This window comes from Dermacentor andersoni, chromosome 5, assembly GCF_023375885.2.
Source record: "Dermacentor andersoni chromosome 5, qqDerAnde1_hic_scaffold, whole genome shotgun sequence".
Taxonomy (NCBI): domain Eukaryota; kingdom Metazoa; phylum Arthropoda; class Arachnida; order Ixodida; family Ixodidae; genus Dermacentor; species Dermacentor andersoni.
Window position 1 is genome coordinate 141,069,242 of NC_092818.1, and position 14,898 is coordinate 141,084,139.

The 14,898-nt window shown below is 42.8% G+C and overlaps 1 protein-coding gene across 2 annotated transcripts in view; it reads right to left on the bottom strand.

The window, feature by feature from the left end:
- The window catches only part of LOC126531273 (uncharacterized), a 38,348-nt gene extending 23,740 nt beyond the window's left edge, over nt 1-14,608 (bottom strand). Inside the window, exons 1-3 of one of the 2 annotated variants that reach the window (XM_055071062.1) lie at nt 12,874-14,608; nt 11,478-11,566; nt 3,622-3,858 (exon numbers count right to left, since the gene is read on the bottom strand). In XM_055071062.1, the coding sequence (XP_054927037.1) occupies nt 3,622-3,858; nt 11,478-11,566; nt 12,874-13,776 (1,229 nt within the window). In that variant the 5' untranslated portion in view covers nt 13,777-14,608. The remainder of the gene's footprint in view (nt 1-3,621; nt 3,859-11,477; nt 11,567-12,873) is intronic. The other variant, XM_055071063.1, reaches the window with a different exon arrangement.
- Between the last annotated feature and the right edge of the window lie 290 nt (nt 14,609-14,898).

Consider the following 14,898-nt stretch of genomic DNA (forward strand, 5'->3'; position numbering starts at 1 on the left):
GCTATCTAACAAAAAATCTAGCATGTACAGTTCATGCTTTAGATAATGAATTCTCATACTCTTGTGGGTGAAGCTTGAACAGTACATGTTACCCATAAAAAAATTCGCACATTGGCCACTGAGAAGCCTGCCAACTTGGGAAAAATTCTTTTGCAGCCCCAATGCTGTCAATACACAGCAGACTTCCTTTAGGACAAAATGAATTGAACCTTGAAAACCTCTTCATCTTTACTGAAGTTCATTGAAAAAGAAGTATATTGGCTCCATGAGAAACTAGGCGAAAATTCCCAAGCACTGAGCTTATTAGGGCATTTAGCTTAACAGTTGATCTTAGAGGAACACCAGTTTAGATTCACATATTAGTTTCAAAGCTATCAGGTACACAAGGTACTTGAGAGCATGGCTCTGAACCACAATATACATTAACACTCTCATTCTATCTGTCTAGGTGCTTTAACTTCCTCTTCACCAAATCCTCCGTCACACACCTAGCACAGTTATTCCAGGGTACAAGCTTCTATTCTAGCACAGGAGATGAAGCTGTACACTGTCCTAGTCACCTTACATGCAGACCACAGAGTCTTGGAGATTCCACGTTCTTAAATGTCGCCAAATGCCTTCTTAGGCGTCACCAAATTTTTTCATTTTGGGAAGAGACAACAGCTTATAGCTAATTATCATTCCAGAGAAAGAAAAATTTGAGCTGCCAGTGGTAGGACACCACTCAGGCAGTTAAGTTTCTCCAGCGGGTGGAGGCCATGATGAGCGAGAACGTTGAAAAGCCAATTATGGTCACTACAGAGAAACTTCAAGAGGCAACGCCAACAACCAAGATTTCTGTGCATGATGTCACTGGGTGCCACTCCTAGGTAACTGATTTTTTTAACCCACAAGGCCGGCACAAATTTCTGCAGCTACATCACCAACAATGTGGCATTCCAGTTCCCAATATAAGCTTGCTACACTGCTATGTATGGGAAGTGTCACTGAGAGGGCAACCAATAAACAGTCACATAATGCTAAAAACTCCCTAATGATGCTTTGTGGAAGCACTACCCATCATCAATGGAATATCTGATCTGAGCATACAGCAGTAATCGAAGCCGAATTCAGTCAATAATTGAGGCTAAAGAAGGTTTTATTCAACAGTCTGAGAAAACAGCAGTAAAAGAAACAATCTAAAAATTTTTGAACAAATCTGATTCTTGTCCGACATATCTTTGCTGGTTGTGAAGTTGCCGTCATATCCTCAAACACCTGGAGCAGTTACTATATATGCATTCCTCTGGAGCAAACATTAGTTGTTAGAACGGAAAACAAAGACCTAACTTTGGCCTTCATGAATTTCATGCTGAAACTGAGGTACCAGTGAAGTCACCATGGTGTCACGAATATTACGTAATTTTCTCATATGTGGTCAGTCTTTGTGCAAAAGAATTTCACATACATTTCCGAGGCAAACCTTTTATTTTTCACTTTAAAATGCAATATAATTGTTTCTTTTGATAAATAGTAACCTAGGCCATCGAACATACTGCTTTTCCTACACATGGACAGTTTTTGTACAGAAAAATTTTGCATACATTCATGGAACGAACATATTATTTTCACTTTGATATGAAACATACTTTCTTTTGATAAACAGTTCTTTAGGCCTTTGAACAAACTGCCAGAACTTACAACACCGCAAGGAGCATATGCAGAAATGTTATTGGCCAATTGATACATCGGCAATGTTTACCATCCCAAAGTAAAGCCTGGGATATGCAAAACAAAGCAGTGGAGGGCTTCAGATTAATTATAACTGCCTGGGCTTCTTCGATGTGCACCCAAAACTCAAGACACAAACATTTTTGCATTTTAGCCTCCCACATCGGAATGTCGCTTCCATGGTGGGGAAATGTACTGGCCACCTCGTTTTTAGCAGAATAACCCAGTGTTGTCTTTTTACTGTCTACTAGTTACGTGAGTCGGCATCATTCAGAGCTACAAGCTGTGCACTTTGCCCTGAATTAAGTATTGCCAACTAGCCCAGTTTGCTGCCTTATTATCATAGCCAAAGCAGCAGGTTAGGGCCAAGGTGATGTTGCCTACTGCAGTTTGTTTGCGCATCCTTTCTGAGTCGCCAAGCCTGTGACCACGATAATAATTATGCATTCTTAAATCCAGGGGAGTAGTCTGCAAGTCTAGCTTAACGTATGTCTGTTTAGCATCACCTTAAGAAAGTAAACCATTAGAAGAACTGCTGTCAGTGCATCTAAACAAATGAGCGAACCATAAATAATATCTTAAAACTGAGAGTACATGGTGTAGCATATCTATGGCTGTGCAACATTCACAGTGCAAGTCATAACAACACAATCCCAATACAAGGTGCAAGCACCAGCATGCAAAGAGTGTGCAAGTGCATTTTCCCAGACAACACAAGACGGTGCACACAAGATGCCAGAATTTAGTGTGAAGAAAAAGGCATGGTGCTGGAAAAGGTGAAACATCAAGCATCATAGCATTTTTGTGGAGGCACAATTCCATGCGAAGACTATTCAAACTTCTTAATTTAATCAGCAAATGTAAAAGAAGTGTGTACACATTTCTCTACATGTCTGCAAAGTGGAACTCTAGCAGTATGTTTACGGGTGAGAGCAGTAAAAGAGCATAGACTTTCGAGAAGGTGTAATAATGTGAAAGTTTTGCCCCCTGTTCTTGGTGGCTGTTGTAGTCGGAACAATACAAATGACAGCCTGCTGCCAGGCAACTAATAAAAACTGTCAGACTTTACACTACAAGCTGTTGCAAAAAAGTAATGTATTATACAGGTCTGCTTTGAAAGACCTTAATGAATGCAAAAAGCAGTATACAGCCAAAATTATTACAGTATCGTTACTTCCAAGTTACACGCAAGACCTGAAATTTGAAGCCTATGCTCCCATAGGGTTATATGAAATGAAAGTGCCCCAATAACGGTGGTCACATTTGAGACTTCTGGATACACAATATGCAAACATGCCAACCTCTAACTCAGTGTCCCAAATCGTTGCCTGTGTAGGGTCGGTTGCAATTTACAGAGAGAAGCTTCCCCTTCAGCAATGTTACGTGTCCTTTTACACTGGAGCCAACTCTAGGGCTCTGTGTGTGTTGCACATTGCTTATTACTTTCCTGCGAGCCAAGTGCTTTTATAAATGGCATAGAATGGGGGACAAACTGAGCCCATGGCACCCTCCATTCCTAATGAAATTTAGTTGGTTCCAGATAAAAAAGTGTTCTTGTCTCACAGTGGCCTGGGCCCTCTCTTTAAATAAGAGGAGAGCTTCTGGCTATGCTATTGGCTTGCATCAAACCATACATGCACGCACACATGAAAAATTATGTTGACCTATCTTCAGCTGTACAACAAAGGTATTGAGAACAAAGTGTAGGTATGCATGATAGGCAGCAGGCACTAATGGGCAGTTGAGGTAAGGTGTAGTCGTGCAGTGCCTCTCAGAGACAGTGGAGGTGGAAAGAAGGACAGAGGTGGGCCACAAACACACACACACACACACATACAAACACCACAGAACCGGGTCAGTAGGACCCTGCCAGTGGGACCATTGTTGCAGCTAATAGGTGCCTTCACTGACCCTCTCACTGCCACAGATGAGCTGTCGCGGGTGGACATGACCATGCTGCGAAGGGTCACTTCCGATGCCTCCTTGGTCATCATCGGTCGTGCCGATGACTCGCTTGCATCCACATCCAATGAACAGGCACCTATTGACTCAGTTGAGGGCACCCGCACGCTCAACTGTTCCATCGGGGGCACCTGCAGATCCCCCTCCGGTCCTGGGAGGTGCAGAGACTGGGGGGGCTGCGCCCGCCTGTCACGCAGCATCCGCAAGAGCGGTCCATCCTTTCAGCTCCAAACATCACACTACACTACCTTACAGTGCAGCAATGCCTACTGCAAAAGTACATAGGTATGGGGGAGTTGGCACAATATAATCTAAAAAAAAAAAATTAAATTAAAGGGTTTTAAGAGCCGAAACCATGATCTGATTATGAGGCATGCCGTAGCGGGGGACTTTGGAAATTTGTATCACCTGGGGTTCTTTAACATGCCCCTAAATCTAAGTACACGAGTGTTTTTGCATTTCGCCCCCATGGAAATGCGGCTGCCATGGCTAGAATTCAATCCCGCAACCTCATGCTTAGCAGTTCGACACCATAGCCACTAAGCAACCACGGCAGATTAATCTAACGAATAAGACATAATCTAAAGGGCACGTAAATGAATACAGCAAATAAAACATCATTGCTGGAAATGGGCACATATGAGCACTGGCTTCCAACAAATTTTATTTCAGGATCACATGCATTATACGTACAATCATACATACAACATAACAAAAAGAATTCAGCAATATAAAAAGCACAATCAAGGAAACTAAGATTTTAGCTGTTTGCAGTACTATCATTATGCTCGCCTAAACATCATCCTTAAACAAGTACCTATTTGGGAGAAGGGATAACTTAAGGTTACTTTTTTTGCCTCATCTTCTGTTGCGATGCCATACTGCTGAGATGGCATAAAGACGAAGAGCCCTTAAGAAAAACTTATTCTTATGCTATTTTCTTTTTGGCAGTCCAACTGATGCTACACTTACGTTGTACACGCATGTGATTGTAAAATAAAAATTGGTTGGGAGCTAGCACTTATACATGTCACTTCTTGTGTTTTTTGCTGTCATTGTTATACACTGTTAAGCCTTGAATCATGCCTACTGCAAGTTGCAGAAACTGCCTGCAGTGTGCACTCGGAGGATGAAATGCACAGCTACAAAGAAAGCAAGGACCACTCTATACAGTGTTTCAGCATATATGAAATGTAACCATAATAATGACAGGGCAGACAGGACAGGGATAATTTAAGTAGCTGATTGATCTTCCCATCCAAGAGAAATGCTTTGGATATACGGGATGTCAACAATGTGAAGTTCTTTAGGCTTTCAAGTCTCGGTACACAATCTTTATATTCCTCAGCTCAATTTTTATATCCCACCTCAATGAAAGTTCCCACGGCTGAAGCTGATAATTGTATCCATAATTGTTTTCACCATGAAAATGCCAACTCCGCTGAATGTTGTACCCCATTTCTATGTCTGCACAATTATTTAGCTGCATTATGACATATCCATGTGCAACACTCTTTAGCTATCAAACTAAAGGTTAGGCAACACAGGTGCATTTTAAAAAGGCAAAAAAGAAAGAAACACATGGGAAAGGAAAAGACAATAGTAAGAAAGGAGATGATACAGGTGACACTACTGAACAAAATGATTTGTGCTTAAGCATTTCTGCATTTTCATTTAGCTGCTTCTATTTTACAACCTGTGTTTAAACATAAGATGATAGTATCACACTGTCTCTTTATGTGTTACAGAATGTGATTTATACTCTTGCTCTCATAAAATGCAGGAAACCTGAAAAATTGTACAATATTCAGAAGAACAAAAGCATGACAAACTCCACTCAAGTCGAACATGCAAGCTGAACAGATATCAAACTGAACCTCTTTGTCATTTCTCAGTGCATACCTATGAACAGATACACACAGTGCAATATCTTTATAGCCATGCATTTGCCCTACGAGCAAAACTCAAAGGACGCTACATGGTTGGCATGATTCTCTGCTAATTACATGACACTTCCCTTTAAAGGGACCCAGAAAAACCTTTCTAACTAATCGTAGAATGGCTTCACTATTAAAGTACATCGCCCCATGAATCTTACGCAGCAGAATTTTTTCGCATTCTTCCACTTAAAGTGGAGTTATTGCATCGATACTGAGCTCCTCTCTTTTCATCTGCGCTAGTCCGCTGGAAGCTACACAGCAAACAAGGCAAGAGAGCAAAGCCCTGGCCAAAAGTTGAGTGTCGTAGTGGTGAAAGGAATCGCTGTGGCACTTCGTGGCGGCTGCAGTAGGCTACGCTATGCAGCACGCCGCTGCCATCTTGGAGGCCGTGCACAACAGACGCAGCTACATGCCGTGCAAAAATGAAATTATTTTGCTGTCTTTTTGAGATTGCAGACAAATGTATTTTTCATTTACTTAACTCAAAATTAGCAATTACATATTACTGATAACGTGTCAGTAGCGTCGGTAGACCAGCTACTTTCAATGACGACATTGCAGATGCAAACGCAGGCGAATGTTCACTGCTTTTGACAGATTGTAAATACCCTGCTGCATGCAATGCAATAGTATTTGGTTCATGTGTTCACAGGAGCCCCGCTAACAGATCGGCAGCATTCTTAAAAACTATATTCGACAAGTGATTCCGGGCCCCTTTAAGTGCTTCTGTGCCACTGCAACACATAAAGCTTAAACATTATCAACCTATTTAAGTCCACTAGAGGACAAAGACTATTGCTATTCTCTTTTTTTGTCCTCAAGTGTCGTCCCCCTCTCCTTGGCACCCATTGTTACACAAATAAACCACCAGTTATCAATTCTACACCTTGTAGTCCAATTCCGCTTCATGTTAATGTCAACTAGAATATTATCTGCCTGCACATGATCTTTAGTTGACACTGTCTTCACATCTTTTAATATTACTCTTGTTATTTTCCTTTCCATTCATGACTTTTGGCTTTCTTTCAAGTTTTCTTGTAGTACTTTGTCTTTTGGCCACACAGTTTATACTTTAACTACACATTGGTGTTCTGCTAAGCAATTTTCCAGGATGCCTTCCTTACATGCATAAAACCTTGTGGAACAACAATGTGTTTCATGGTACACATTTCAGACGAATATTGAGAAACTGGTGGTAGTCTCAATACTATAACTGCTAAGTGGACATGCCTTGAGCACTGGCAAGCTTCAATTCTGCAGTTTCAACATGCTCCCTACAGGATAATTTAAATAGTAAAGTTAAAAAGTTAAGCATTAAGTTAGAAAGTTAGTTGGTAGATTGCCGTTAGAGTTGTCATACAATTTTAGTGTCCACCAGTGCAAATTAATTCACTAAAATATAACCCTTTTGTACCTAATGCACTGCCTTTTCATTTAACCCAGTCTTTGCTAACAAATCCAGCATAAGGTGCACACTTGTAGTGTGTTGTGTTGGGAAAACAGCAGCACTGAAAGTCCTCTAGAATTGCTGTAATGATGGCTTGCACTGGCCTCATACACAGTGTTCAGATGGGTGCAAGCCTTCACAACAGCTGCTTTAGAACACACTGTTCACAAAATAGAGTTTGCTAAAAACAAGCTAGTGCCATCATGGTTAAAGCATGCCTTGTTATACATGTACAAAAGCACTTCACTCAATGAAAGCCCAAACACCTTAAGAACGCAACATGCCGAACAGCTTGCACAAGAGGTACTGAGAACAGTAAAAGTTTACAAACACAAAAACACAGCAGGTGTGTAAGGCAATATTAATTGGCGAAAATAAAAACTGGTAGTGTGTGAGGGGAAGGAATAATGAAAGCACTATACATTTCAAGAGTTCCCACACAAAAATGTTCGAGACTATTTTGGACATGTTCATGCAGGGCAGTGCTTCTGTTTCCGGCACCGAGCTGATATGACAGTAGAAAGGTCTCCATGCCTCAAAAAAAATTATGTATGCACAAATGCGATCATCACCAATGAGCACAATAACATTGTGTGTTTCAGATTTCTGGAGAGGCCTTGGCCTGGTGAAAAATTTGTGACAGATGGTGCAATGTTCAACAACTGAAATGCGATAATAGGACCTCATGGGAGCTGGTACTTTTTGCACCACCGGTGAGCATTGAGTGATCGCTGGGGGATGAAATGCGGTCATAACGCATCACAAAAGCTCATGCCTTTACAGCATACCCCAGTGCTCCAGCTAAAGTTACCCAGTGTCCACCGGTGGCCCAAGAAGTGTTGGCAGTCACGCACTACGAGTATCGCATTTCTATCTGTAAGCACTGTACATATACTTAGCACAAACGTTTAGTGTCATAGCTTTTGCGAGGTTATCTTGATCTTGGGTCAATCAAAACCCAACAAGAATCCAAAATAGTCACTGCCACCCACACCCTAAATATGCATGCCGTGCAGTCCACTGTTTTTGTCAAAAGAAATGAAACTTCTGTGTTCATCACTGCAGCTGACCCTGGCACATTTTGTTGGCATTCTGTTGCATCTGCTCTGCTAGAAAGGTTTTATTATTTCTTTTTATTCGGTATGTAGGTGCCATGAAATGGGTCATAGTAAAAATAACCCATTTTAGTTTTGACCACAAGGTCCTTTAATGTGCAACAAAGATTGGTCAAAGAGCGTTCTTGCATTCTGGTCCCTATAGAATGCAGCAGAAAGCCCTAGAGAGGTAAGAAAATGATTCCCCTCACCCTATAGAGCTTTCTAGCACCAGGACTGGGAAACACTTGTGCTTATAATGGCTTCATTTTTTTCCCCTGACAAAGACTAGATCAGGTGAAACCAGTTGTCAAATATTGACTTAAAGCACGCCATTCCGAATGTAACACTTTTAAAATTCGTAATTATGTTATAGTACTCCAAGCTGGCTAGTAAGCATCAACTACTAAGTTTCAGGATTAAGACGTGGCTGTGTACGGACAACACCAGGACACTGGTGACAGATCTGAGATTTGTTAAAACCTTTCCGTAACCCACAATTGAAAAGGTGTGTTCCACATTTGTGAGACTGTGCAGTCATCCTGGAGATCTAGTGACTGGTAATGAAAGCTGCTCATGACTGACACCAGAACTCCTTGCTTGTTTCAGGATCCTGTCAATAAATATGTTTGATGCGTCAACAGTGTAGTGGCTAAGTCAAAATATGCGTTGCACCTGTCCAGAAATACTAGACTGGTATTATCAAGCTGTCACCTTGTATCAGCACTAGGTAAGGAGCAAGTACAGCTAAATCAAGTTAGGTAATATTGAAGACAAGCACTGCTTCGCGGGAACAATTCAAAGCGGTTATTAACATCAATGTTTGTACAACAGCAAGTTAAAAGCAGTTACGCAGCGGAAGAAGCACTAAGGTTCATTTCAGTTCATAGGGTAACGCTGACTGCATTAAAGAACTGCTTTTATAAACCAGTATTTGGCACAGTACAGTACCATTATGTTTGCTTAAGGTGTGAGATGGTCTTAGCAACCACTGAGCTTGCTGCTGTGAGTGGAACCTTAATATTGCAGCATTATCTGTATAGGATGCATGAGCCATAAGCAAATAAATACTGATTACTGGCTTGCAATGCACAAAAAGAACACAGAAGTTTCGGCTGGCCAGTTTAACATCACAGAAAACATGGCAGGCTGCTTTATCCTGAGGGCGATCTGTTATATTGAATGTTATATATTTATCAAAGATCCCAATGGCTGCTTGCAAACTTGAACTAGTGCAGCAGTTCACCTTAATCACTTAAAATGATAAATGATTATCACTGTGTACTGAAAATATCTTTTGCTGGTCCATTTGGTGCGCATAACAAATACTGTTTCTTTTTAATTACTTAAACATGAGGGTACACCCCTGATGAGCTAAACTTCAGCTCTTGGTTTAACTGCATAACCCTACCTTTTTCAACCTTTGCAATGCAATGCTACCTTTTTTTCCACATTGGCCTTTCACTGGTCTTTTGTGCTTTGGGAAGTTACCCATCACAAAACCAAAGACTGGCACTGTTTGTGAACATTGCACAATGGTAAACAGACAGCAGAAGGAATGCCATTTTTTATTCCTTCTTTCCTTTTTCTCCTCAAAGTCAGCAACTGTCACGGGTTTCGCTTGGGACAGCATTTAAAACAATAGCTGTTTGAAACAATTCGGTGTTAGAGACAGCCTGACAGCTGGAGTACTTTTAAAAGGAAAAGGCTATGCAGGCGCCTCCATACATTTATATTTCTTTACTTCAAACATGACTGGAATAAAAATCCACACAGCACAGTAATATAAAACTTGCCTTTTCACCATGCCATGCAGAGTGTGTAGCCCCAGAATTGTCCAGAATTATCTGAAGCATCGCATCAGGCATCTAAAGTGGAAATGCTTATATGTTTCTAGACTGTTTCCTAGTTTGATGTCTCACATATGCAGCATTACCAAGTACGTGTGAAACAGGATGCAGTTTGGTTTTTCTGGCTGCTATGTTGTGCTTTAGCATACCGCTGCAAAACCACTTCTTGTTATAATCATGGCTGTATAAGTTCCAGATAGTTGTTTAATTAATTGTATCCCTCTCTCTCTGGGCAGTGTAGCGGGGAAGGGTGCGAGTGGTGCAGTCCACTCTGTCCTTATGTTCAAGTTTTCTTGAGTGTCAGAAGTTTTCACAGAAACTTACTGCACCACCCTGGTGCAATTGAGTAGAACAGGCTTTTTCTACATCTTTTTTCTAAGCTGTTTCTGTTGCATCAGAAGCACATTTATGAAGTTCAGGTTTCTGTTTATATGCACCACGATGTATGGTATACATATAGCTGGATCGTGCAGCAGGGCCTTTATTCGATCATGCTTGAAGATTTTAGCACAAATTGACTTCGACAAGGACTGAAACAGCTAGGGCAACAGGGTTTCCTATATGCTATATGCAGCAGAAGAAAAGCTATGCTACCACAAACCTCTGGAATATGCAAGTACAACATGTTCCAAGAAATTTGGGAAACAGCCAGTCCTTTAACATCTCAGACTTAACATCAGACTAACATCCCAGACATAAATGTCTCCAAAAATGAATATTCAGAAGGCTTGTAGCCCGGCTGCCACCCCTGAAACGTGTCAGCTTTCAACCTGCCATTGTTAATGTGTAGAAGCATCTTCAGCAGAGTAGCTTTCTGGTGCCACAATCCTTGCTTTGGAGATGTCTGTTCCCCCTCCCCACCCCCTACTTGAAACAGCAAAGTACATGAAGTGTTATCTAGTGTTATTAAACATGATCCTATAATGCCACAGTATTTGGATTGGTTGATTAATGGTGCTGAAAGTCGCAAAGCATCTTTCACAGCTTAACATAGGCGAAATGTCATACTGGGGGAACTCCATGTGTTGGCCATTTGGGGTCCTCTAACATACAAAAAGATTAAAGTACAGGAGTGTTTCTGTGTTACTCCCCCACTGGAATCTCATTGCCATGACTGGGAATTGAACCTATGACCTTACGCAAAGCAGCAGCACATTATAATGACTAAGTAAATACTGCTGGTGCATGGCATTTGGAGTATGCTGAGTGTAGCAATTAAGGACAAAATGAAAAAGAAATCTAAACTCAGCTTTCCTATAACAGACTAAAGTCACCGAATAAACGTTTTGAGGGGTAGTGGATGCTTTTAAGGTTAATTCCACTTAACAGTGAGGACTTTGAAGCTGCAGATAGGCATGTGCCAGCTGCACGTGTGAAAGGTATGTACATGTGCAGACATCTGCTGGCATGACCTAACACACAAGTAGGTGGCAAAAAGGTACTTCAACAAAGAGTTCTTGCAAGATTTTCGCACCTTTTCTCTGGAATCCCTGTAAGTAGGACACTGCCAGTACCAGCACTCAGACTGTGAGGTATGGCAAATGACTGCTCAGATGCATCCTCCTGCGAAGCAACACAGATAAAATAAATAAGTAAATAATCAAATTGTGAACATCAAATGTGACTACATGTTAAGGTTAGCGTACAACAAGCCTGTATTGTGTATAATGCTGAAGTTTATTTCCCAGTACATCAATATGGAGGCACAAATTGTTTGAAATTTTGTGAATGACAGTTTCATTAATACACTGTGTTGTCAAATTTAAATCGCTCTTGTATGTTTCTCAGAAACTTTCGTCGTTTAATCTAATAAAAGGCCCACCAGTGAACAAAATTTCTTTAGAGAAGTGGAAACGGACATGAGCAATGTGACTCGCACCGGACAAACCTTTTTTTTTCTCTTTCCAGTACTGCATTATGCTTGAGAAAGTGCAGCATACACTGTCTCAACATGACCACTACTTTAAAGCATAGTGGGTAATACATTAGCAACTCAAGAGTTTAGAAGTTTCTCTTTATTACACACCCAACAATTCCTTAGTGGTCTGGACATCAAACAAAATCTTACTCACAAAATTAGTGAATAGTCTGTGACAAGTAGCAGTAAAAGCAAGTTGAAATGGCATGCACACTGTGGATAACATCCTATCCATGCATTCATATTTTGTCCATGCCGAGCATATAGGCAAGTGCACCATAAATATTGACTGATGCAACAGTCACCAGAAATCAAGTTTATTTCGACACACAAGCCACAGATCTCGGGCCACTAGTGGGAACACAAAGTTAACACTCTGATAACCATACAAAGCAGTGTTCACTGGTCCCAAATCCAGTCTCCTGGCAGAAAAAATCTCTTCCCACCAGATAGAGTTGCAAGATGCTCTACATTCCTGCAGATAAAGTACTACACAAACCACTACACAACAGAAGCAGTAACTTTATCAACACAGCACTTTCCTCCAATAAATAATGATACAAGATGCTCACATTCTTGCTTATTACCAACACTACAAACTTCATTACACAGTCAAAGCAATAAACCAGTCACTTGCAAACTAATACAGGCAAGACGGGACCAAGCCCAAGTACGCAGGCTAGGAAATGACTTGTTTGCAAATTGATCATGTGTTCCCCAACAATTCTGAAAGGGGTAATAAGCATGCCCAGAGACGATGCTTTTGCTTAACCCAAGGCATACAGCATGCTAGTCAGGAAACTTGGCCACTCAATGAGAAGAACCAGACATGGAGAGAGTGCAGGAGTATTTAAAAAATAATAACAATCGTGCAGGGTGTATACAAACTTGTCACAAGAGGCATGTTCAAAGGAAGGCTGGTTCGCTGCCTTGCTTGCAGGCATGCCAGTACCTGCTCAGAGGAGCCCATTTCCAATAGCACCGTTGGAACTGTCCCTGGAGAATTCACCACTACCGTTGGCATTAGTGACCCAATGCTGTGGCGAGAACCAGTGCACGATGACGCAGGCCACTGGTTAGGTCGTGCTGATGCCTTTGATGGCTTTGATGACACCTTGGAGCCCTGTAGCCATTCCTGGCTGTGACAACCACGTGCCTTGGCAATCACATTGCCATAATTCTTTGCGAACACCCTTTGTGTGTCATGATGTAAGGGACCAAATGCCTTAGGTTTCCCTGCCCTGACCCATGCGTTTAGGGATGACTGGCTTCCGCTCCCTGAGAAATATAGGTGGCCAGTTGCGCTCGCTGTCTGAGAAGCCATGTACTGTTCCTTGCCCTGAAGTGCAAGTTCCAGAGACTGATCACTGTCAGCCATGCTCTCTTGGTCCACACCATGGCCCTCAATTTCCTTTTGTGAAAACTCCACTACTATCCAGGGTTTCGACCTTGACTTTCGGTTTTTGTGAAAGCGGGGTGATATTTTTCGGAAGAAGCTAGACAGGCTCAGGCTGCTCGACTTCTTTGGGCTTGGGAACGATGCGATGTTTGATGATGTCGACGGAAGCGTGGACGATTTTTCGTCACTGTAAATGCCCTTGGGCGAGGAGGGGGCGCTGAATGACAGTTCTTTGAGCGTTGTCGCGCACGACGCATAGGAGTGTCTCGAGTCGGAGCGCAAGCTCGTTTGCGAAGACATGAGGTGGATGGCTTGAGCGTAGCTCTCGCTGCGATAGTGTTCGAAGTGGGCGAACACCTCGAGGTCTTCGAAGATGTTGTAGGGCTTGGGACCACTGGGAGCGGCGGCAGATGGAGGCCTTCTTTCGGTTTCCGCCAGCTGAGGACAGCTCATCATCCGGCGCTTGGCGAAAGGCGTCCACCCGACAAAGCACCGTTCATGCAGTCCTCCGAAAATCCGAAATGATTGTCAGAAAATGAAACACGCCGAAGACACTCGATTGCACCTTTAAAAAGTTGTTGCACCCTGTTTTTTCCTCTTGCTACTGTCACGACGCCCTCGACACCTGCTGAACCGCGCATAGAGGAGTCTCGCGACAATCATATCTGCGCGAAATGAGGCAGAAACCGAGGATCACCGCCGTGAAGCCGCCGACAGATTGTGTTGTGTGCGGCTCGGACCGGTCTCGCGTAACCCGGTAGCGCGAAGGCGTACGAAATAACTGTTCAAAAAGAAACATTTGGACCAACTGGGTCGGTTTGAAAAATAGCAGCGACACATTACGTGCGGCCCGCTTGTCTCAGACGTTCAATGTGTCTTGTTTGAAAAGCACATGAGAGCACGCACCCGGTTGTCTGGTTAAGAGAGGAAAGACGAGTAAACGAGGAACTTAACCACACCAACAAGGATAAGACTGAGACGATTATACGTTTCCTGGAGCGAAGTAGAACAGCTTAACAAGTACGCGGTCATACAAAACGACTTCTCATCCATAATGAAACAATCGCGTTCATTGTCGAGCGCCAGACGCGAGCACCGAAACAACGAAAAGCCCATACACACGCCCAGTGTGGTATTTAGGTCTGAATCAACAGAGGCGTCAGCAAAGCAGCAGCGCAAGGCCCACAGTTTCTAACAACCCGTACGATCGGGCCTTTAATAATTAAACGCGGGCGCGGTGCCGCATCAGCAAACATGGACAGCAGGACGGACGGCCCCAATTTCGTCGGATACTCACAGATACGGCTCCATCGAAACGCCTTTCCTCCGAGGAATTCCACATGCATGCCCGATGCCGATCGATTCTTGGGCTCGCAGTGGGAACGGGTGTGCGACACTCTGCTGCTACTAGCTGCTACTGCGAAGTGTGCTAGCACACCGACGGAGGCCAACACACGGCGCGCTAGCCATAAGCAAGCACAGCCGCCCAGCCCGGTTGGTTGCGAGTGCGAGGCATGCGCTGTGCGGGAGGGAGGGGGCACACGGGGAGGGTGACTGACCGGAAGTGATGAAGCAGAC